Raw genomic sequence first — 26,226 nt, forward strand, 5'->3', positions numbered from 1 at the left:
TAGGGGAAGATGTTAATATTCCATTTGTATTGAAAAATATTCTAATTTTGGAGAAATTGTACATTCATAAATGCAAGTGCCTTAAAACAAAACCAGTTTTTTCAAAAGGAGTTTTGGTTATACTGTAAATCTTTAAAGTTGTTCAAATCTAAATTAGGAAGAATGTTTAGTTTCTTGAAAAAATTTTATAAATTGAAGCCCGGTAGTGTACATGTTTTTTTTGTTTGTTTGTTTTTTGTGTGTGTGCCTATTCTACAGCATTTTTAAATTGTATTTATTTGTATTATTATCCTATTGATTTGATTATTGATTGTGCTCTGTTCTGTAAATGTAGATGAAAGTTGTTCATCGAATTTTGCCTTATTGTATTTGTGTTGTTATTATCATCAGGTTTCCTCCCACAAGTCAAAAAACATGTAGGTGAATTGGATGAACTAAATTGGCCGTAGTGTATGAGTATGTATGGGTGTTTCCCAGTGATGGGTTGCCGCTGGAAGGGCATCCGCAGCTTAAAACATATGCTGGATAACTTGGCTGTTCATTCCTCTCCGGCGACCCCAGATTAATGAACGGACTGAGCCGAAAAGAAAATGAATCGTCAGGTTATAGTGCAATAAAAAAAAGAATGCTCTTGTTGGTAAACAGCGCGCTCTGCCGTTTCCGCGACGCTCTACTCGTGTGGAGTGCTCGTCGCTGCTTCCGCCATTTCAAACGCAACATCCGGTTGTGCAGCAGCCATTTTGTCTGTTCATGCAAGTCTACCCCACACGGTCAAGAACTGACGTTCCCACTTGGAAAACATTTCAGAAATATCACCCTCGATACATTTCTGGGACATCCATGGAACCGCAAAAGGGCTGAAAAAATACGTCATTGAATTCTGCGCTCGAGAATACCTCTCATTGGCCGATGTGTCTTGTTTTTGTTGCGTGAGCGTCATTAATCGGTGTAATGTCGAGCGAGGAGAGTTATTTAGCCATCCAGCGCTACTTGACCGATGAACGCGAGCCTTACGCGCCGGGCACGCACGGCAACACCAAGAGGAAGATCCGAAAGGCAGCGGCTTGTTACATAGTGCGCAATGGGATCCTTTACTACCAGCGGCGGCAGAAAGGCTTGGATGAGTTCACGGAGCTGGAAGTGGTGCTGACGGCCGACAGGCGGAAGGAACTGATCACGGAGGCGCACATCACGTCCGGAGGGGAACACCTCAACCAGCAGCAGACGTGGGAGATCATCTCCCAGAAATACTGGTGGAGAGGTACGAGAATAACTGCTTTAATGACCAAGAAGCTTCCAGACTGATGCCACACTGCTCTGTAATGCTGTCTGACAGCTGGTGTCATGTTAATGTTTCTGGCACAGTCTGTCACACTCCAAAGAGTGACAGGAAAGAAAGCAACACCTGGATAGTGTCTGTGATAAAGAAAAGTAGGAATAAAGTCAGTGAGGTTTATGGTAGTTATAGATGTGACAGGCTGTGTAACGGTAAATCGCATAATCATGCTTTACAAATAAGTTCATATTAAGTTGGTCAGGTAAGATGAATCAGGCATTTAGAATACACAATTGCCTCTTATTGTCATCATAATTATTAATACGCCGGTGAGATATAGGGGTAGGAGATGAAAATGTTTTTTTTTTTTTGTTCAAGCATCCAATAAACTCAATACAGACTGTATTTCCTCTCATACATTAGAAAGTGTTTGGTTTATTTGTGTGTTTTGTGTAGATCAGTAGTAGAAACACGATTTACATAAGACACGCTAAAATGTCTTTAATTGTAGCATTAGTTTTTACATAATACGATTGACTGAAATATATAGACCAATTATAATTTGATGAAATAATAAAATACTATTTGAGGATTGCAGCAAAACACCAAAATGGTAATTGACTGTGGTTTCAAATGTATGATTTGCCACTTGCTGCAAACTACTAGAATATATAATAATAAAGTCTCTAAGGGACATTTTTATTTTAAATATGGAAGAAATGTTATTGGTATTTTACAGAATGAAACTAGTGTGTAGAATTTTTATGTATGAAATAACAAAAACGTGCCATGTTTTTCCCCACATACATGTTTAAATTAATTTTTAGGCAACGCAATGTTTTAACTGAGAATTAAAATGTGTTTTTTGTTTTCTAATTTTAAATGACAACAAAAGAAAACGTTCATTATCTGACTCTTCTCATAAAAATCTCTAAATAGCTATTTTTTGTTATTTATTTATTTACTTAATTTAAGAAGACCTTTAAAAATATATATAACAAATATTACAATTTTACTCAAACGCACTCAAAATAAACCCCAAGAAATCAAAACTAACCATATGATTTAGTTAGGTCGCATTGCCAGTTTTGTGGTGAACAATTCAACTGTGCATGTCATTAAGAAAAAAAAAGTTTACCCTACTAATCTTTAATTAAAATCTGAAAATGCACTTCCTGTTTGTTTTCCGTTAAATTCTCAGATCACGTGATTTTGAAGTAATAGGGTATATGCGGAGCTAGTTTTTCTTTCCATACTGATAAACTTCCGGTGAACGGTTAATGTGAGTTTTTTCCATTTTATACGATTCCTTTTACAGCATGGATGTTGTAATGTAATTAAAATACAATCAGTTAGACTTTGGCATTCATTTAGTTTCTCAAGCGTAAAACGAGACAAAAAGCCGTTTACTCGCATGCGCCCGTCAGAATCGGCAGGCTAACGCAGAAGCTCCATTAAACATACTGAGGTAAAAAAATAAATGTTCATATTTTAAAGACATGGCGAGGAAAAATGTAATTGAATGCAGTGTTACTTGTACAGTCTGAGATCCGATTTGTTTTGGATATCACTCACGTGTTTATCGTTTTTAAAGAAAACAGACCTTAAACGCGCTGATTTTGTAACGGCATACAGTTCATCAGAATCGCTCAACCCAGATTAATGACAAATCAAAAGTCCTTTAGCATACTTCCGCTTATACCCTATTGGCATTGCTAACAAAATTAACCACGCTGATCCAACTGTCAGTTTTGACAACAAACAGAAATGGTGAGTAGGAGGAGTCTATTAGGTTGTAATAACTCCTCTAAAACCCCTTTCCAAATCTTTCTGTATGAAATGCCTACTTTACTACATCCATTCAGCCTGCAGTAGAAAAACTAATCCACACCCACTGTTTGCTTATTTAAATTCTGTTTCTCTAGGAACTGCGTCACAATACGAAAAAAATAACGATCGCAGCTTCCGGTTCATGGGGACTTTAAAATTTTCCAGTGGTCTCTTGATTTTTCCCTATAGCTGTATATAATGTAAAAATACATGTTGTATAAACCTCTGCCTAATCACAGGTGTGCTGAAGCAAGTGAAGGACTGCATCAAGGAATGCAATCATTGCCAAACCAAGCAGGAGAAGGGGAGAAGCAATACTGAAGATGCCACAAAACAAGCTGTCCGACAAGTTAGACAGAAGATCTCCTCTGCATGTGCCAGTGAGGAAGAGGATGATGAAATACATGAGGATCTGGACGAGGAGCAGTCCACTACAGTTGATAAACATGAACTGGTGTTTGTAAGTACACTATGTTATTTATGTCACTGAATCTTAAATTGTTAACAGAAATTCCTTAAAATAGGAACTCCTAATTGCTATAAAAGACCAGCTGTCTCATTTTTAAATGTACTTTCAATGCAAAAGTTGTGATCTAAAATAAAAAAAGGATAAAAAACTTGATGGAAGAATGCGCAGCTGAAAGTAAACTTTTAGTAAACATACTTAACATAATTGAACCACTTTAGACCATCACAAGAATCATAATCCTTTATAAATAAAAAAAAACCTGTTGTACGTTCATTTGTTGGACGGTTGCTATGCAAATTTTATAAATCAGACCACTTTTAATAATGTCAAGTTATATAACATGTGTATTCAATTTAAAATGAATATAAGTACAGTTAAGTTTTGTAACAAATACAGTTGATGACTAAATGAGATTTAAAATTCTTTTTTTCCTTCACTTGTGATTCTAGGTGGACAGCAAGGGAATTGTCAAGCAGTTTTTACAGAAGCATGGGCAGACAATGCTGGACAAGCTGAACCTGCAGCGAATGAATAATGAGTTCTGTGACATCACACTGATCATCGAGGGCGAGGAGTATCGTGCACATAAAGCTGTCCTGGCCTCCTGCAGTGATTATTTTTACGAGCTCTTTGTGGAAAAGGGTGCTGTGTCCAGTCATGAAGCAGTTGTTGACCTCTCCGGTGAGACAAATGCAGAATTCTATTGATAGAAATGATAGCAGTTCAAGAGTTTAATAAAACAAAACAAAGTCAAGGTTTTAAATGTGTAACATTGTTATTATGTCCAGTATAAATGTGTTTTATTTGGATATCCAAACTCTAGTGAGCTAGGGACCATTTGTCCCCATTGACAAAGCAAAATCTGAAATGCAGCCTCAAGAGTGGCAGATCAGAAACACTGTTTATAACCAGCAACAGTTCTGTCTTAACAGTTCATTCTAATAAATTATAAATGATCTGTCAGAACCTTTTACCGAAAGAAAAATATATATTTACAGTGCTCAGCATAATTGAGTACCCCCCATTTTGAAAATGAATATTTTTATCAATTTCTCAGTAAATAGACAATTTATTTTGGTGCATTTAATCAAAACAGATTTATTAAACAGATATATTTATTAAATAATATTGTAATCACCAAACATATATATAAAATTGAAAGACAATACAATTAAATGCAAGCAAAATATTGCAAAAAAAATAAACCTTACAAAATTTCAACAACATTTGTAAGTTTTTTTTTTTGCTTCTTGATTTTTTTTTTCTTTTTTAAATTTGTATTTAATATTTTTCTCTAACATGTAAATTTGGGTGTACTTGTTTTTGGACCGTTATCATAAGTTATTTTGTTAGATAAGCTCCAGATTTGGCTTCAGTACTGACTAATCTAATGTATGTGCACAAATATAATATTTTCTAGCTTCCTAAATGATTTGTAAAGGGGTGTACGTATATATGCAGATCACTGTACATGATTTACTTGCAAGTGCAGTTAAATACTTTTATATAATTTAAAAAGGTGTATATTTTTTGAATGTTTAATTTTGCACATCTTGCACATTATGAACAACAAATGATCTAACATAAATCTTTTTTTCTCATTAAGCTTTCTAAATTAAGAAAACTTGTCATACCCTACTTTTAAAAAAACTTGGAAACTTTTGCATTTTTTGGTTTTTGAATGAATTCTCAGTATTTTTCCCAAAAACTGAAAACCTAAATGATCACAAGAGCAGCATGTCAGCATATTGGAATCATTTCTGAAGCATTACATGAGAGACTACTGAAGACTGAAATAATGATGCTAACTTTTTAGGTTTGATTCTCAAGGATAATAAATATTTTAGAATATATTTACATAAAGTTATTTCAAAACATGACTGTCTGAATGTTATTTTTGATCAAATAAATGTAGCCTTGGTGAGCAAAAGTGACTTCTTTTAAAAACATTAATATGTAGTATGTTTGACCTGTATGAGTTTTGTATTGTAATTGTCTCTCATCTGTTTTTTTTACTTAACAGGCTTCAGCAAAGCCAGTTTCCTGCCATTGCTGGACTTTGCCTACACCTCCAATCTGACCTTCAACTTTTGTGTGATGGCAGAGGTTGCCACGCTGGCACGCCATTTATTGATGGCTGAAGTTCTTCAGATATGTGAGTCTGTGCATAAGAAAGTGGAGGAGCAGAAGCTGATGGTCTATCAGAGAGGAGACATCCACACTGTGCTGCCCAACCAGCCTGTGCCAGCTCAGCCAATCACACCCACTGCTGCTGAAACATATGTGGTGACTATGCAGAGCGATGGCACAGTTGAAGCAGGACAATCCCTGGCTGTAATCACAAGTGAAATCGGCACGGCTGAATCACTGGCATTGCTGGCTGGCGCAACTGTAGATGGAGAAACCATGACTGTAGTTACTCACAGCGGACAGGCTGGTTCAGCAGAATCTCTTGCTATGGTGGCCCACAGTGGCCAGACAGAGGAGGGCGAGACCATGACTTTGGTCACTCACTCTGGGCAGGCAGGTTCGGGTGAGTCCCTGGCTGTTGTACAGGCCTGTTGGTCTGTAGAAGAACCACAAGTTGGTGACACTCCTGTCGTAGAGAGCATGCAAACAGGAGCTTTTCTCATTAGTGTGGATCCTGGCAAAACAGGCGCTTCTGAGATTGTGCATTTAGCTGCGGCAGCGCCCCCTGCTGTGCAGGATGAGCCCCAGGCTTCTGAACCCATACACCAAACTGAGCCACCAGCAGCAGCACCACAGCCATCCCCTGCACCGCTCAAGAGGAGGCCAGGAAGACCACCTAAAGTGAAGCAACAGGAACCACCACCTCCTCTGCCATCAGAGGACGAGCCCGTGGAGATGGAGGGGGTTGAGGATGAGGAAAAAAAAGAAGATGAATGCATAGATCCCAACAAAAGATACCTGAGAAAACGATCTGTGAGGGAAGGAGGTTATGTTCGTCTGCATATGGGACTTGAAACTGAAGAAGAGGAAAAAATCACTTCTCCTCCTGCAAAGGTATGCTCTCTCATTTACCCGCTGTTCGATTAAACTGTAAATGTGATCATGGCCCTGTCCCAAACGGTGCCCTTTATCTAGATTTGGCATATCTGTGCAGTCCACAAGACCACATGGGGGCCCATCTGTCATTTCATGGCTTAAAAGGGTGCTCAATAGTTCCCCTCATGTGGCACCGATTCACCCTTTTGCAAAGTATGTCATGTCCTAAAGGCACTGTGAGCAACTGAGACTCATTTTAATAAGGTCAGGAGAAGTTTTGTTTTCTTTTTATTTTAACAACTTTATTATTAAGTAGTTATTAAATTCTAAATATGGATGTAAACAGTGTTTTTTATTTATTTTATTTAGTAAAACTGCTTCACCATGTGGGGATGAATGCAGAAACTCAGACACTTGACATTTTATGAAAAGCCAATTTATTACAAAATTATCCACACAGTATCAAGACAGTAAGGAGTGAAAATGATAGAAATGATTTACAAAACCATGTAAAATCAAATTTCATGGTATGATTTATAACCATCTGAAAGGAAAAAATTAATATACATAATTCAGAATGTCACACACACACACGCACGTTTACACCACCAGTTTTAGTTTAGCTTTACATTTGTTTTGAGTCAACATTATATATATTTTAATTTAGGGCTATCAGTGGCATATTTTTCATTCATTCATTTTCTTTTCGGCTTTGTCCCTTTATTAATCTGGGGTCACCACAGCTGAATGAGCCGCCAACTTATCCAGCATATGTTTTACTCAGCAGATGCCCTTCCAGCAGCAACTCAACACTGGGAAACACCCATACACTCTTGCATTCACACACGTACACTACAGCCAATTTAGCTTATTCAATTCACCTGTAGCGCATGTCTTTGAACTGTGGGGGAAACCGGAGCACCCATAGGACGCTCACAGGAACACAGGGAGAACATGCAAACTCCACACAGAAATGCCTCAAACCAGAGACCTTCTTGCTGTGAGGTGATCATGCTACCCACTGCGCCACCGTGACACCCCGACCTATTTCACATTATTTATACTCAGTGCAGTTTTGGCCAGGTGTTGTTGGCATTTTTGGGATTTATTTACTTACCAGGAAATATGATAGACACTGTTGTTTGTCTTTGACCCCAATAAGATATTGTTGTTCACTGAGCCATGTATAAGTAGAGCAAGAGAAAGCACAAAGTCAGTCTGCCACATTGTCTTACTAGAATCTCGCTATGTCTCCAGACACCTCTGAAAGGCCTTGCCAAGAGAGGGCGACCAGTTCAGTCTGCGAAGAAGAATCCTGAGACAGAGTTTTCAGAAACAAACTTGGAGGCTGCTCCCGATGCTATAGTGACTTCAGCAAAGGAACCGGAGCCTGTTATTGTAGAGCAGCCAGAAACTGTGGAAGAGGAGCCTGGAGACTCTGAAGGAGCAGTGGAGGGAGAACATGCGTGTAATGAGTGTGGCATGGTGTTTCAAAGGAGATACACACTCATCATGCATGCTCTGAAACACGAGAAGGCTCGCATCTTCAAGTGCAGCGTACGTACCCTTGGCCTGAATAAATGTAACCATTCTAACCTGACCTTATGCTATGCATTATTAATTCACTTTCTAACTTTTCTTTTCTCCTCACAGATATGCAATAAGGAGTTCCAGTACGCGGCCTCGCTCCGTGCGCATTTGGCCCGTCACAAGCATCAGAAGAGTCAGAGAGCCAGTTTGACCCGAGCCATGGCCACAGAAGATTCTCAGGGCTCAGATGATCAAGCCAGATTCCGCACCAGACGAGAGTTTGTGTGCGACATCTGTGGCAAGACTATGCCCAAGCTGTACTCGTTGCGTATTCATATGTTGAACCACACGGGGGTGAGGCCGCACTCCTGCAAAGTCTGTGGGAAGAGCTTTGCCACCAAGCACAGCCTGAAGATGCACAGGGCACTGCACGACTCCCTTAAGAGATTTCACTGCACGGTCTGTGAGAAGTCTTTCGTCACTAAAAGAAGCCTGGAGGAACATACAAGCATTCACACAGGTACTCTCGCATGACTTTTGCTTGTGTCAGACAAACAGGTGCAACACAGGCTTATTAGAAATACGAACGTATCGCAACATACAGTTGAAGTCAGAATTATTAGCGCCTCTGAATTATTAGCCCCCTGTTTATTTTTTCCCCAATTTCTGTTTAGCAGAGAGACGATTTTTTCAACACATTTCTAAACATAATGGTTTTAATAACTAATTTCTAATAACTGATTTATTTTATCTTCGCCATGATGACAGTAAATAATATTTGACTAGATATTTTTCAAGAGACTTCTATACAGCTTTAAGTGACATTTAAAGGCTTAACTAGGTTAATAAGGTTAACTAGGCAGGTTAGGGTAAAGTTAGGCAAGTTATTGTTTTGAGATGGTTTGTTCTGCAGACTATCGAAAAAAAAATAGCTTTAAAGGGGCTAATAATATTGACCTTAAAATGGTTCATAAAAATGAAAAACTGCTTTTATTCTAGCCGAAATAAAACAAATAAGACTTTCTCCAGAAGAAAAAATATAATCAGACATACTGTGAAAATTTCCTTGCTCTGTTGAACATCATTTGGGAAATATATGAAAAAGAAATTTGAAGGTGGGCGAATAATTCTGACTTAAACTGTATGTTTAACTGCAGTTTCTAGGTAACATGAATGCTATGTGGCAATAAGACATCAACAATTGTTCCTTTTCACACTAACAATAGTTAAGTGGACATCAAAGAAAGAAATTGTGCAGTTATATGCACAACACCTCATAACAGGGCTTGACATTAACACCCGCTAACTTGCCAAATGCGGGTAGATTTCAGCTGTGGCGGATTAGACAGACTCTCCCACTAGCCACTTTGGCTGGTTGGAAATCGTTTTTAATTTGTAGTTTTCTTAAAAGCAGGGATCCAATAAGGATGGCCCAATATGCGTGCAAATGCGATCTTAGCGCAAGTAAACGGGAGCTTGCGCACTTTTTAAGTCGCGCAGGTGATGTGATGCGCGCAACTTAAAAAGCATGCACGCTCCTGTTTACTTGCGCTATGCAACCGTGCCTGGAGGAATCGGTTCTCTTTGAATTAGACTGGACAAAAAGCGATGATCGTGCACCCACAGTCCTGCTGCTTTTAAGAGCTCAAGATTTAAAATATATTTATATATCCTTTTGTAAGCAGCATCGGTCTATGCTTTCATTTTAATTATTCCTTTTAACAGATTATTAACAGGCCTAACATTAACCATGTGCACCTGATCATTCTTTCATCATCACTCACAGTATTTTTTTTCACCTGCTTTCTTTTGCTTAGTTATTTTTGTTAAAATAGTTTAATAATCTTTTTTTTTTTTTACAATAACATTGCTTTAATATGAGATTAACTCCCCGTTTATGTGTAGTAAACTGGTGATCTGGGACCTTTAGCCTGGACAGATTACTGTGCATGTTTTAGATACATGACAATAATTATTTTTTAAATGTCAACTTTTTAAAAAAAAAGGTTTTGTTGAATTATAAAGCGCATGTACAGCTATATTTTGCTATAAAAATTGTGGCTAAGAAATAATTATTTATTTTTGGTGTGGTCAGAGATAAATTTGGCAAATTCTTAATTTTGAGCCCTGAAAAGTCATGTGAAATAAAAACTAATTGCAATGCAACACAACCTATTTGCTTATGCACATGAAGCAAGCTAATACACAACACACACAAAAAGTGAAATGTGGACATAACACAAAATCTAAATCAAGTAATTTTAGCATGTCAAAGTCAAATTTATACATATAAAATATATTTACCCAACAACAAAATTGTGGCTAGTGAAAATGGCAAGTGGCTAGTAATGTTGGAAATCTACTAGCCACAGGGGCTGGTAATTAAACAAAAAGTCAAACCCTGCCTGATAAACACTACAAATAACTTAATGTTTATGATTTGTAATTAAATACATTTACATCAACTTGTTAGTTATATGTTATATATATGTACGTTGTTATACTCGTGATGCAGAGAGTTAGGGTTGATCTTTGAGTCCGGTTAAAACACAGTTCCACAAAAGAGGTTAAAGCAAGAGGTCTTATGTTTGCTTTTTTTAAGATTAGATTTAGCATTAGGGTTAGGTTTGTTAATGGGGGTCTAGGTGATCTATACGACAAGCCTCAACTTCTCTTGGATGTTTACAAGAAGGACGTGTATCTGAAACAAAACAAATGTACCCAAAGTAATGTTTTTTAGATTCAGAGAAATGTAGATGTTTACGGTGGCTGAGAGAGTTTAACACGCTGCAATTTAAGAAAGCACATGCAATTACTAAAAACACCAGCAAATAAAGAAACAATCTTTATCAATTTCACAGCACACGTGTTGCAAATTGGTCACAACAGAAACAGCTGAAGAAACGTGCAGCAGATTGGTCACAACACAAACAACTGAAGTAACAAGCTGCAAATGTTTTTTTTTTGCAAATTTACTTGTGTAAAATTTATATTAATTCAGTTTTTAAACATTTTTTAGTAATATTATTGACTAATTTGAAAATGTTCATTTGATTTATTTACAATACAGCTTGTAAAGTAATATTTTCTGGCTTTTAGTAGATCTATTATACGAGAGACTTGCTTTGTTTACCAAATAAATGGATCTAGATGTATTTGCATTGTAAAAACATTAAATAAAAGTTAAAAAGCTATTATTTTTATTTCATATATTAAGTTTTTAGTTACAATACTCCCTAAATATTTCAGCATAAATCTGCAAATTTTTTACAAAATTCTCAGCAGAAATGGCAAAAAATGTCTGCAGATTCTGTATGGCCCTACCCATAACATACATTCACCGGAAGTCAATGATTGGAGTTAATAATTAAAAAATATATATATATTTTTGTTACTAAAACACAACAATCTGCTTCCTAAGATATGGGGTAATCCCAGTGAATGGGTTAGTTTGCTGACAGATTAATGCACTTTTGGAAGCTTAAAAATAAAGCAGAGCCAGGATAAAATACTCCAGCTGTGTTTGTCTGAAAGAAGAAAGTCATATACACAGAGGATGGCTTAAGTGTGAGTAAACTATGAAGTCGTTTAAATTTTTGGGTGAACAGTTATTTTAATGAGTAGATCATAATAGCAGTTTGTTTGACAGGGGAATCAAAGTACTTATGCACGACGTGTGGAGCATCCTTTCACCGTGCATCTGGACTGAGCAAACACCTCAAGAAGCATCAACCCAAACCTGAAGTCCGCTCATTCCACTGTTCTCAGTGAGTGCTTTATCCCTCGACCCACACATACGGCTGCTTCGATGAACTCACCGATTAAACTTTTATTCACCTGTCTTCCCAGCATAATGGTTTGACACCTTTTGTTCTATCATTATAGCTGCGAAAAGAGTTTCTTTGAAGCGAAAGACCTGCAGCAGCACATGAACAAGCACTTAGGCCTGAAGCCCTTTCAGTGCCAGGTCTGTGGGAAATGCTACAGCTGGAAAAAAGACTGGTACTCGCACGTCAAATCGCACAGTGTTGCAGAGCCCTTCAGGTAAGAAAAATTAGGTTTCTTTACACTTGTGTCTAGATATACAAGCAGAAAATTTAAAAAAACTGCATTTTTTTCACATTCTTTTTATTTTATGTGAGCTCTAGACTCACTTTTTCAAGGTTAGACTGTGAACTATATGGTGTGTTTCGTCCTCGTGGCAGGTGTAATGTGTGTGGGAAGGAGTTCTTTGAGAAGGCTCTGTTCAGACGGCATGTCAAGAAAGCCACGCATGGAAAGAAGGGCAGAGTGAAGCAGAACTTGGAGAGAGAGTGTGAACACTGTGGGAGGAAGTTCACACAGCTCAGAGAGTACCGCCGCCACATGAATAATCACCAGGGTGAGTGGGGGATCAAGCATAATCGCATACTGTAGAGGAAAAAAAACATACAAAGCAAAACTGGAAAATATAAAGGGTTTCTGTAGGTGCTAATACACGCTTTTACAGACGAAGGTCTGGAAAGGTCTAAAATCAGAGCAGAAAGATTGGATTCTTAAAAGCTCTTACATCGAGATACTTCAATTTAATTTAAATTTAACCCAAAGTCTTGTTTTCCAAGAAATTGAACAATAAGGAAGTTAATTTTAAAATAAGAATGACTATTGTTAATTGAGGTTTTGTTGTTGTTTTAATCATACTCTTGATCAGTTTGTTATAAAACAAGACTTCTTTTATGTATTTTTGTTATGTTTTGATTGAAGAATATTTAGACGTTTTTGCACTTGAAAACAAAAGAAATATGCAACACTTTATGCAGAGTTATCAGAACATACAGTAAAAGCATCATTTTTGGTGAGTGGGAACTCAAGCATTCAGTCTGTTTTTAATAATGAAACTTTAAAGAAACATTTAGAGAGTATTTTAAAGTAATTTTCATTTAATCATATATGCATATATAGGGATGTCCCGATCAGGTTTTTTTACCTCCGCGTCGTTTGATTTCGAGTATCTACTGATATCGAAACCCGATCTGATACTTTAATAATACATAAAAAAAGAGTAAAGAAGAGCGAAGAAACAGATCTAGGGTGTTTTTTTTTTTTTTTTTAATTCACCTTATTTTAACATTCAACAACTCTGTTAACAAACAGAGCACTTCTGTGAGGTAGCTTGAACAATCAAGTAATAAATAGCAGATAAATTCTTCTTTTGGACTCAAATGTTAAATGCTTTTGGACTTCTTTTGCAACAGTAAATATAAAACAAATCTAATATAAAAACAAACAGCACCTCAACTTAAAATACGCAGCAGGCAATCACAAGTTTACATATCTCACAGTTTGCTATGGCAATGGTGTCGTCATCAACTTTATAATACCTCCAGACCGCAGACAGACTCGCGATTTCCACTTCACGCTGCTTCCGTGTTCTACTTTGCCAGCATTTAACCAATAGCATCTCTGAACCAAAGTGATATCATGCCGCATGCATGGTTGTTTCTGTGTGAAGTCAAGAAAGAGGTTTAACTCTGTGCCACCGGATAATTCATTCATTCATTTTCTTTTCGGCTTAGTCCCTTTATTAATACGGGGTCGCCACAGCGGAATGTACCGCCAACTTATCCAGCACGTTTTTACGCAGCGGATGCCCTTCCAGCTGCAACCCATCTCTGGGAAACATCTACTCACACTCATACACTATGGACAATTTGGCCTGCTCAGTTCACCTGTACCGCATGTCTTTGGACTGTGGGGGAAACCGGAGCACCCGGAGGAAACCCACACAAACGCAGGGAGAACATGCAAACTCCACACAGAACCAGCGACCTTCTTGCTGTGAGGCAACAGCACTACCTACTGCGCCACTGCGTCGCCCACCCCATAATTATAGATGTGTTAAAATTATGAGAATACAAATCCTGATCGGGCCGATTTCTGATCACGTGATCAGATTTGGACATCCAAATCTGCTATATATAGTCTAGCTTTTATTAATGCTTTCCATAAATACTTGCAAATGTGTAATTAAGTTATTAAAAATTCTTTTTACTTCTAGTTTTAGATTATTTTCATTTGAAAATAATTAAGTGAATAGAAAAATAAATTGTTCTTGTTTGATTTGCATTGAATTGAAAGATTTGTCTAATCTGCACATCTGCATTTTAGCTGTAGGTGGCGCTGCCAGTCTCCATTCAGACTTTTAAAACAGGAAGTTTTGAGTTATCATGAATAACAGTTAGGCTTCAGTTATTTTCCTGCTGAGTTATTCATTATAATTTATTGTCCTCAACATTTACACGCTTGTTTTGGGCAATTTCACAGTCAACTTACTATTAGTTTGGATGTCAGCCACTTAAAATGATATGAATAGCTCAGCAACACAGATGTTGTTATTGTTTTTTTTCCAAAAGGAGTGAAGCCCTTTGAGTGTCTGACCTGTGGCGTAGCTTGGGCTGATGCTCGTTCGCTGAAGCGCCATGTTCGCACTCACACAGGCGAGCGCCCCTACGTTTGTCCATTATGCCAGGAGGCTCACATAGACGCCAGAACCCTGCGCAAACACATAACCAAGTTTCACGGAGATCAACTGCCTGGCAAGATCATGTTGGAGAAGGACACTCTTCAGTTCCACAACCAAGGCACTCAGGTGGAGCACGCTGTCAGCATCTTGAGCTCCGAGCTTCCTCCTGAACTTCAGCCTCCACAGCCTCCAGCAACAGAGGAGATCGAGACCGTGCTCATCACAGAAGAGACGGTGGAGGCCGTGCAGGCCATGAACGATGGCGCCGCAGTCACCACTCTCTCCGATCAAAGCATCATGCAGGTGGTCAATTATGTCCTGGCACAGCAGGCCTCAGTTAAAGTGGAAGAGGCTCCAGAGATCATCCAGACCATGGAGGTGGAGGTGGCCCATGTGGCCGAGGTGGAATGAGACGTTGCTTATTTTGTCTTATTTTGTGTCATAATGTAAAAAAGTGCTCATTTATTTTTGTTGTAAAATGTAAATTAAAATAAGCTCAAAGGGTTTTTTCTGAAAACACCCTTGCTTCAGTGTGTTTGTCTGAGTGAATCAGTGCATGATGTGGATGTGTGAACTTTTGCATTATAGTAAACTATAATGTGTACACAGTGTAATTATTCTGTAAACAATAATTGGCATTGTAATACAGTAGCGATTAAGAATACAACAGAGTTTTTTTGTAATTAGCTTACATTTTCTCATTCTCAAGGCTGCTTTTTTATTTTTTTGGTTATTTGTAACATACGCATATAAACTCTAACAGTCTTGGCAAAAGGGCCATAGGCTCTTGTCTGTGGTTTAATGCGGTGCCTCTCGGTCTCAGCTGAGTACTATGTATAGCTGCAGAAATGACAACCAAATAAAAAAACTCCCTGTCTACAGGGATGCACCATGTGCTATTTTTTTTTCCCGTTTTGCATTTTATGTCTTGAAATATGAAAATATATCCACATACGCCTCTACCAGCATCCCAAGATTTGAGTGAGCAGCCCTTATATAAATGTGCTATGATGGTTTTAATATAGTGCTAGCTGTTAGAAAGTCTATAGAGATTACGATTAAAGCTATTGGATTTTATTTATGGCTTATAATGTAGTTTCTAAATATGGTCTGGCTACATTTTTTTCTAGCATACAAGAAATTATAGTAATCTCTTTAGCGGTTCATGATTTTAAGACATATATTGTTATAAATTGTATAACCCAAGCTATACAGTAAAAAGCTACAGTATGTTGTTTTTTTAATCAGCTATTTTATTAAAGTATATAATAGTAATGTACTAATATTAGCTGGAAAAATTATATATTTTACAGTAACTTATTGATAACATTAAAGTATCAATGTACGCATAATTGTGTATGAAAATAACTTTTTAGTATTAAGGCTATACAATTCCTTTGTTAAATCAGGCAATGACATTTAAATTCAATTTACAAAAGAGATTGTATATATGTAGAAAGCATGTTAAGTGCAATTAAAGTATTAGTTGGTTATTAAAATGTATCGCTAACAATTGCAAAACTTTGTGGTTTGTAGGACAGTAGCAAAGTATACAGATTAAATGAAAATCAAGTGTTTATTTTCTTTATATGTAGCATCAAATGATTCAAACGACATTTTTGTATGTATATATATATATATATATATATATATATGTATATATATATATGTATATATATATATATATATATATATATATATATATATATATATATATATATACATACATACATTATATATATATATATATATATATATATATATATATATATATATATATATATATATATATATATATATATACACACACATACAGATACTTATACTTTCTATTTTATTAGGACAATCCCTTTAATTAAGCTTATCTGTCAAAATAGCATTATTTCAACTTTTGTATAGCCCATTAATTTTTATTTGTTTAAATGATTGCCCTCCAGCGTGCCTCTTCGTATTCTGAAATCAACTTCATCACCAAAGCCTTATGAATGTTCCCAAACTGCCGCATGCCTCCTCATATTGTCAGGGTATGTGCGGCTGTGATGTCTCGTGCTCATCCAGTGAATGTGAGCGCAGATGTTGCTCATCGCGCGTGAGGTGCGGCGCCTGAGGAGCATCACACACTCTTCATCATCCGCGCTCCCAATGGCGAGAAACACCCTGGCTTGGTAAAGGACACTGCTCACTCTGTTTCATGTTTTACATCATTTAAATGTCCTTCACTGTGCTCTAAAGCTGTATTTGTGGTAGGTTAGTGCTGTGAAATGTGGTGTTTTGATCATGGCACGGGGTCTGATACCGTGGATCTGGCTGAAGCGACCCGTCTATATCCAGGTAAGACGTCAAATTTCATGTTTACAAACGTTCGGCTTTAATGTCAGTCTGTGTACTTGGAATAATTGGCTTGTGAGATTTGAATGGATGAAGGGGGATGCTGTCATCCCGTTTGGACTCAGAAGTTTCTGAAGGATTCATCGCTTAAAGCTTCACTCATCCAACAAGCGTTATTACAGCGACTGAATACATCCAGTGACATCCGCGACTCTTTTCATCGGTGTTTGCGACCATTATACGCCGGCCTCATTAAAAAAATCTTGGTAAATCGCCGAAACACTGTTTTCGCAACTGAAAAAACCTCTACCGGAGCATCTGAAGCTTATGCTGCTGCGTTTTATCAATCGGCGGGTCTCTCGTTGCTGTAGCAACACTGCTGCTGTGTATATATAACATTTGATAGTCCTGCTGAAAATATTTCCCTTACCTGACAAACATTTAATGCACAATATAAAGCGTGAATTTCCAAACTCATAGGGGCGCTGTGTTTGTGTGCATCGGAGATGTGTGACCTCCTTTTATACATCAAAACAGTAGGCTACAGAGTATCGTCAAGCTCATAAACTATTTTAATCAAAGTTTTGGGACACCACTTCAAAGCGTATAATTCAGGTAACCCAATCACTTGCATGTCCACTGGTGTCAGAATCAAGCACCTATGCAGACTACTTCTACTAACACTTCCAGGCTGGTTTCCAGCCATTTTCTACCTGGTCTTAGCTGGTCAGGCTGGAAAATGACCAGCTAAAACCAGCTTGACCAGCCTGGTTTAAGCTGGACATAGCTTGTTTTGGCTGGGCTCTCAGCCTGGCTAGGCTGGTCAAGCTGATTTTAGCTGGTCATTTTCCAGCCTGACCAGCTAAGAAGTGGCCAAAACCCCTCTAAAACCAGGCTGGTCAACCAGCTAAAACCAGCCAACTAGCTTAGGCTGGTTTAGGCTGTTTTTTTCAGTAGGGTTGACATATTCTCATTAAATGACAACTTATATTATGGGATTATGGGATTTTATAAATTGTTTACATATTTTTTTTTTTACATTTAAAAAAATGTTACGCACATACTGTTTGCTATGGAATGCAAAAACTTGGAAGCTCAATATCTCAAAATCATTAAGAACGCAGATAAAACCAGGGTGATGATTTGTGAAAGAATGAGTCGCTTTCAGGAGCTCCGTAAACTCAAACACCGTGCTGTAGGGGAGAGTTGAGCACAAAGTAACACTTGTTGGTTTTTGTCAAATAATAAACAAAGTAATGGGGTTAGACAAACCATTTGTTTTTTGCCAACAACCCACACGCCTCTCCTACAAATGAGCACTGGTTGTATGATCGCCGGACTTATGGTTTCTGTGCAGTATTGCCAAAAATGCCAGGAGTATAAATGATACTATTTACCCCATCTGAGGGGCAAGTTGTAACAGACATAAGGTTAGTTGTAACACATGCTTAGAAAGGCAGATTTTACACAATTAATTTGAATCCACTTTACTTTAAGTAATATCTATATTTCCTCAATATTTATTGGATAACACATTTGGATTTATTTGGATTATTATCCATTTTTATACAACTCATTTATTTGCAATATTAGCAATAAAATATTTTTTTGTCTATTAAAAAAACATTTTCTATTAAAAAACATTTTATATAAAAACTCAACATTGCGCTCAAAATTCAAAAATGATTTTGTTAGTTTAGTTGGTGCTCAACAGTGTCTGGCTTATTTGTAACACCCTGTTACAACTAACTCGGCTGTGTCGTGTTTTCCTCAAAACTGGCTAGCAGTCACTGTGTGTTTTCTACATCTTTCAAAAGAGTTGCATCTTTTAGCCTAGAAGACAGTAATCATAACGATATAAGATTTTGCATACATACTTTCACAGATTTCTTTTTAAATAAAAAAATATTGACAATAATAAAAAATACTTTTATGCTGCAAAAATGTTTTTTTCTGGGTTTCTCATCCAAATTTCGCCAAACATTTTCAATAATTGGCAGCAAGACGTCTGCTGACACTGTGGTGAAAACCCCGGAAGCATGTCATGGTTAATCCTGAGCAAATACCTTAAAACTCTGTGTTACATTTTACCCCACGTTACTTTGTGCCCTGCGCTCCCCTACCTGTGCAATGTGCATTTGTGAAATTTCCTAACAATATTCCCTGGTCAACTGTTATTACAAAGTGGAAGCAATAACAACAGCAGCTACTTTGGCCATGAAGTGTAGGTCATGTAAAATCACAGAGTGCAGCACATGCTGAGGGTGCACTGTGCCTCAATGTGTTTCTATGGCTAACTGCTGCAGCCAAGCCTTACATCACCAAGTGCAATGCAAAGTATTGGATGCAGTGGCTTAAAGCACACTGCCAGAGTAGTGGAGACGTGTTCTCTGGAGTGGCCAGTTATGCTTCTCTGTCTGGTGTACGAGTGTGTGTTTGGAGGTTACCATGAGAAAAGCTACTTGTCTGCATTGTGCCAAGTGTAAAGTTTGGTGATAGTTTTTTAGAGGTTGTGCTAGGCTCCTTAGTTCCAGTAAAAGGAACTCTTAATGTTTCAGCATACCTATATTTTGGACAATTTCATGCCCCCATCTTTGTGGAAACTGTTTGGAGATGGCCCTTTCCTGTTCCAACATGACTCAAGGCCCATAAAGACATGGATGAGTTTGTGATTGAGGAATTTGATTGGCCTGCATAGAGTCCTGACCTCACTTTCCTGACTTATGTCCTGCTTTAAGGTTCGCCACAGATGAATGAACTGCCAATTACTCTGGCATATGTTTTCACCCTTTCTGCCGCATCCCAGCACTGAGAGTATGCCCAGTGCTGGGAACCAACCCCACACTCTGCCACACTCTACCTCAACCTAATAGAACCTTTTTTAGATAAATTGAAGTGGAGACTCCAAGCCAGGCCTTCTTGTCCAACATCAGTGCCTAACGTCAAAAACGAGCTTCTAGAACAGGGGTCACCAATCTCAGTCCAGGAGGGCCGGTGTCCCTGCAGGGTTTAGCTTTAACTTGCCTCAACAAAGCTGCCTGTGTGTTTCAAGTATACCTAGTAAGACCTTGATTAGCTTGTTTAGGTGTGTTTGATTAGGGTTAGAGCTAAAATCTTCAGGACACCAGCTCTCCAGGAACAAGTCTGGTGACCCCTGTTCTAGAAGAATGGTCAAAAATTCCCATAAGCACAATTCTAAAACTTGTGGAATGTTTTCCCAGAAGCTGTCAAAGCTACAAAAGGTGGACCAACTCCATATTAAACCCCTAAGAGTGTCATTAAAGTTTACGTGCATTAAAAGGTAACACAAAACTGTTCAACACTTTTGGCAATATGTATTTAACTGAAGAGAATAACAAACCTAGTTAGGCTACTATTGACTTTTTTCTGGGACATTTACTCGTAATTGCCTAAAATAAGGCTTCTGCAATGTTGTACTAATGATTAAATGTTATATTTTTGTATTTATATTTTAAAATACAAGCAAATTTGGATGTAAAAATACAAAATGACAGAGATATTTTGTCTCTGAAAGAATGAAAATTCCTATTTGACATAAAAGGACCTCAAACTTAGTAGTTTAAATCAATAAATCAGAATGTTACTGATGTTTAATTTGCGGCTGTTTTTAAAAACAGGTGTCAGATAATAGATAGTACTTAAATCTTAGCTCACACTTATAATAAAGCACCGTCTTTATTTGATTGTTCATCTCAGTCACACTGATCAGCGCTGTCAGACAGCTGAGGGTGTCACAGACTCAATTTGACAATTTCTTTGTGATGTTTAAAGTCACTATCAGTGTGAATAATTTATAATTCCCTCAGATGGTGTTCTGTGTTGAGTAATATATATTTTCATCTGTGGAAACCTTATGCATAAATTACAGGTGAAGGCTGTGGTGGATCATCTGAAATTGTGCTTAGTTGTTTTCCATTCCTCAAAATGAAGGAAATGGCATCAGTGTTGTGGTGTGAGGGATGAGCGGTTCAGACTAGGATGGCAACCCTCCTTTAAGCATTTTGTTTATCTTCTGAAGACTGTAATCCTGTGTGCTTTCAGCAGCTTACTGAGTCTTCTCCAGTGCTGACTGTCCTCACACACAGAGTCGGGTTTACTGGCTTACAGGAGCACAGGAGAGAGTGAACATGTGAAATACGTGCTGTTCTGTGGGCCAAATGAACCTCAGAGGCTGATATTCACATGCTTTGCATTGGAACACTCCTTTAGTTAGAGGCAATGACAACGACTCCCTGTGAATAAGACTTCAATTCTTTTTTCATTATGAATATTTTTAGGGAATTTCAGCCACAGTTAAATCCTGATGCTTTCTAGCCAGATTTTATTTATTATATGATATCTGTTTGTATGCCTGAAGGATCTGCTGTGGTACTTTGACTTCTGTAACTTCTTTCTCCTCTAAATGGATAAACTCTGAATAGGCTGCTTTATTTCATCTACATAAAGCTTTCTATTTAGAGGTCAGGCGCTCAGAGAATTTATTATAAAATAGCAGCTTTAAGCTCTCAAACATTGTATGGAAATAATTAGGAGAGCGTGCTTCATAAAATTCACAAGGTTAGCACGATTCAATTCCTCAGGACACAATAGTTGTTGTTCAGGAGGTGAGTTTCTCACATATTTTATATACAGCATCCTCTCAAAGCTCCACCAATAGCCAACAGAATAAAAAATGTATATGAGCGGAGGTTTTCAGCTCTGCTGTTTATTAGTGTTCTCAAATGAACAGAAATGGCAGTTAGATTCACACACCTGAAGTTTGACTGGAATAGATTTTCAGGATTTTGCACTTTAAAGCAATAATTATAATTTAATAATTAATTAAAGGAAATATTTTATTTGTTTTTGTACATTTTTTTCTTTGTCTATATCAGTGATGTCCAAAGTAGGGCCCGCGGGCCAAAGTTGGCCCATTGTAACCTTTGATTTGGCCCACCATCCTATTTGAGAAGAGAGTGAGAAGGATGAAGAGGGTGGGGGCAAATGATTTTAAAAGAGATCATCATTTCTAATTTGATGTAACCTTTTTTGTTTGTTTTATTGGTGAGCTACAAAAAAACTTAAAATGTTTCAATTAAATGTTGTAAATGAATCAGATTTTTAAAAATATACAGTAAATAATGTCACTCGATGGATAGAGGACTATACAGGAGACATCAGTGAGTAAATCAAGACAAAAACTAGTGTAACTCAAATCTGTTATGAATGAGATTGTTTTTGTGTTTACTGTAATAAGTTCATTATAAATTTTTTTTAAAAATGATGCCGTATTGGTCCATATAAGCAATGTTTTCTAGTTATTTTCACATATTATTAAATAAATGAGGAAATTACCCATGGCAACTATATTTACCCTCGGCCCACTATAGCCTCGATCAAATTTGGTTTTTGGCCCTTCATAAGAATAAGTTTGGGCACCCCTGGCCTAAATGATACCCTTTGAACCAATCAATAAAAAAATAACACCCTGGTATAATACAGTTATAATGAGCTTCTTACATCACAAGTTCCTAGTGCTGTTTAACATATTGTATATTTACATAATTACAACCTAATCTGTGTGATTTATTTATTAATTTTTTTAATCCTGCCAATCCATATTGTGTGTTTTTGGAAGCACCACTGTTTCATATTTACAGTTGAAGTCAGAATTATTAGCCCCCCTTAAAATCTTTTTTAAATATTTCCCAAATGGTGTTCAACAGAGCAAGGAATTTTTTACAGTATGTCTGATAATATTTTTTCTTCTGGAGAAAGTCTTATTTGTTTTATTTCAGCTAGAATAAAAGCAGCTTTTAATTTTTTAAAAACTATTTTAAGGTCAAAATTATTAGCCCCTTTAATCTAAATCTTTTCTTTTTTTTGATATTCTACAGAACAAACCATCATACAATGACTTGCCTAATTACTCTAACCTGCCTAGTTAACCTAATTAACCTAGTTAAGCCTTTAAATGTCACTTTAAGCTGTATAGAAGTGTCTTGAAAAATATCTGGTCAAATATAATTTACTGTCATCATGGTAAAGATAAAATAAATCAGTTATTAGAAATGAGTAATTAAAACTATTATGTTTAGAAATGTGTTGAAAAAAATCTTCTCTTCATTTAACAGAATTTGGGGAAAAAATAAACAGGGGGCTAATAATTCAGAGGGGCTAATAATTCTGACTTCAACTGTACGTGGCAGTGCTAATGTTATAACAAATTGCAATGTTTGTTTTGTTTGTCAAAACTACATAAAACCAATTTATATTAAAATATTAAGATAATATTTAGAAAAATTGTTTAAATACCTTTCCTGTTCTCAAACACTCTTTTAAAGAATAGATGTAGACATTAAAAGCTCTTCTGTGACATGTTGCTTTTGGGTTTTAAGGTTTCTCTTTTTGCAAAAGGTTTGAAACTATAATACTGCGAGTATCATAAGGGAAAGAGCACATTCAATAGAGAAGACTCCATAGGGAACCTTCAGACAACAAGTCCAGACAAACTTTCAGTTTTTAAAGATAAGCAGGAAAGTAATATGAGTGGCTCAATACAAAATATCACATGGTTATACCCCTATGCATTGTAGACTTCCCAGTCTCTGGTCCCAATGGGCTGAACATTTCTTCACTCAATTCTCACCCTGCATAGGTTGTATTACAATGCTTATATGCCAGTGTGTAACAAGTATCATCTATTTTGGTGCAAGAGTCCATATATACTGCACTGCACTTTAATTCAATGCAAGCAGGCATTTTGAAAAAATTTGTATCAAGCCACATGGCCTGACTTAATGTGACTGAAAATCCATACACTGCTCTTTCATCCAAAAGCATTCAGTGCTAAATCTAGGTATGATTCGATGAAACAAGATCTTGGAGATTTTCTTAATAAAGGGTGGCTCTAGGCTCTTAGTGCATCAGAAAGATCTTAAAATTCCACGGCCTTCAGAGTGCCTACTTAGATTTGTGCCCACTTAATTATTGCCTGCTTTGTTTATGTGGCTGCTGCCTAGTTTAACCTATATATACAGTATAAAATAAAGTAATATATACGTGCTGTTTCTCTTCAGCATGAAGCTTGGTGCTCATTTCTGCCATATTTTAGTTCTGTTTAAGGATCTGTCACAGTCAGGCAACCGTGCTCCTCCATTTTGTTCCCATGAGAATAAAAAAACCAGGTCTCCTATTTGCTATGAGTGTCAGGCTGACCCTCTTTGCTTCCAGTGCAGCCCAGAGGAAGTGTGTCACAAATTAAATGAGGTTATATGGTAGGACACAATATATATATATATATATATATATATATATATATATATATATATATATATATATATATATATATATATATATATATATATATATATATATATATATATCGGAACCGCAGGATGGCAGTTGATGCATAATGTATTATAATAGTGTCTCAACAACAATTCTTGATCATTTTAGACGCATTACAATTTTATAAAGTAGCTGTTTTATAAAATAGTTTTGGTTAAATGTTCCCAAATATGTTGTCTAAACTCACTGAGAAATGGATAAAATATTCACTTACAAAAAGGGTGTACTCTTATACAGTGCATCTGGAAAGTATTCATAGCGCTTTACTTTTTCCACATATTTGTTTGTTACAGACTTCTTCCAAAATGGATTAAATAAATTTATTTCCTCAGAATTCTACACACAATAGCCCATAATGACAATGTGAAAAAAGATTTTTTGAAATGATTGAAAATTTATTAAAAATAAAAAAGCTGAAAAATCACATGTACATAAGTATTCACAGCCTTTGCCATGAAGCTCTAAATTGAGCTCAGGTATATTCTGTTTCTACTGATCATTCTTGAGATGTTTCAGTAGCTTAATTGGAGTTCACCTGTGGTAAATTCAGTTGATTGGACATGATTTGAAGAGGCATACACCTGTCTATATAAGGTCCCAGGGTTGACAGTGCATGTCAAAGCACAAACCAAGCATGAAGACAAACGAATTGTCTGTGGACCTCAGAGACAGGATTGTCTAGAGGCACAAGGCTGGGGAAGGTTACAGAAAAATTTCTGCTGCTCTGAAAGTTCCAATGAGCAGAGTGGCCTCCATCATCTGTAAGTTGAAGATGTTTGGAACCACCAGGACTCTTCCTAGAGCTGACCGGCCAACTAAGCTGAGTGATCGGGGGAGAAGGGCCTTAGTCAGGGAGGTGATCAATAACCCAATGGTCTCTCTGTCTGAGCTCCAGCATTCTTCTGTGGAGAGAGGAGAACCTTACAGAAGGACACCAATCAAGCCTGCATGGTAGAGTGGCCAGACGGAAGCCACCATCCCCCCCCCCCCCCCCCCCCCCCACCCCCCCACCCCCCCACCCCCCCACAGACTAAATTTGAACTCTTTGGAGTGAATGCCAGACATTACATTTGGTAAAAACCAAGCACCGCTCATCACCAGGCTAATACCATCTCTACAGTGAAGCATGGTGGTGGCAGCATCGTGCTGTGGGGATGATTTTCAGCAGCAGGAACTGGAAGAATAGTTAGGATAGAGGGAAATATGATGCAGCAATGTACAGAGACCTCCTGAATGAAAACCTTCTTTAGAGTGCTCTTGACCTCAGACTGGGGCGACGGTTCATCTTCGTGCAGGAGAATGACCCAAAGAACACCACCAAAATATCAATGGAGTGGCTTCACAACAAATCTGTGAATGTCCCAGCCAGGGCCCAGACCTAAATTTTTCTTTGGAGAGATCTGAAAATGGTTGTACACCGTCGCTTCCCATTCAACCTGTTAGAGGTTGAGAGGTACTGCATAGAGGAATAGGCAAAAACTCCCAAAAACAGGTGTGCCAAGCTTGTGGCATCATATTCAAAAATACCTGAGGCTGTAATTGCTGCCAAAGGTGCATCAACAAAGTATTGAGCAAAGACTGTGAATACATACAGTTGAAGTCAGAATTAGTAACCCCCCTCTGAATTTTTTTTTCCTTTTTCAAATATTTCCCAAATGATGTTTAACAGAGCAAGAAATTTTTCACAGTATGTTTAATAATATTTTTTCTTCTGGAGAAAGTCTTATTTGTTTAATTTCGGCTAGAATAAACGCAGATTTAAATTTTTTAAACACCATTTTAAGGTCAAAATTATTAGCCCCTTTAAGCAAATTTTTTTTTCGATAGTCTACAGAACAAACCATCATTATACTATAACTTGCCTAATTACCCTCTCCTGCCTAGTTAACCTAATTAACCTAGTTAAGCCTTTAAATGTCACTTTAAGCTGTGTAG

General features: G+C 37.2%; 2 protein-coding genes across 2 annotated transcripts in view; both read left to right on the forward strand.

Annotated features, from left to right (window-relative positions):
* The first annotated feature begins 733 nt into the window (after positions 1 to 733).
* Positions 734 to 15,512, forward strand: zbtb11 (zinc finger and BTB domain containing 11). Its single transcript, XM_056459893.1, has 10 exons — positions 734 to 1,261; positions 3,346 to 3,566; positions 4,025 to 4,256; positions 5,599 to 6,599; positions 7,839 to 8,138; positions 8,235 to 8,631; positions 11,761 to 11,878; positions 11,997 to 12,155; positions 12,317 to 12,492; positions 14,504 to 15,512. The coding sequence occupies exons 1-10, from the start codon at positions 952 to 954 to the stop codon at positions 15,022 to 15,024; spliced, it is 3,435 nt and encodes a 1,144-aa protein (XP_056315868.1). The 5' UTR covers positions 734 to 951; the 3' UTR covers positions 15,025 to 15,512.
* A 1,174-nt stretch (positions 15,513 to 16,686) lies between these two features.
* dipk1ab (divergent protein kinase domain 1Ab) overlaps positions 16,687 to 26,226 on the forward strand; it is a 41,205-nt gene continuing 31,665 nt past the window's right edge. The window contains 3 exon segments of the mRNA XM_056459063.1: positions 16,687 to 16,728; positions 16,731 to 16,778; positions 16,861 to 16,944. Coding sequence (XP_056315038.1) covers positions 16,687 to 16,728; positions 16,731 to 16,778; positions 16,861 to 16,944 — 174 coding nt within the window.

This window comes from Danio aesculapii, chromosome 6 (genome assembly GCF_903798145.1).
Source record: "Danio aesculapii chromosome 6, fDanAes4.1, whole genome shotgun sequence".
NCBI lineage: Eukaryota > Metazoa > Chordata > Actinopteri > Cypriniformes > Danionidae > Danio > Danio aesculapii.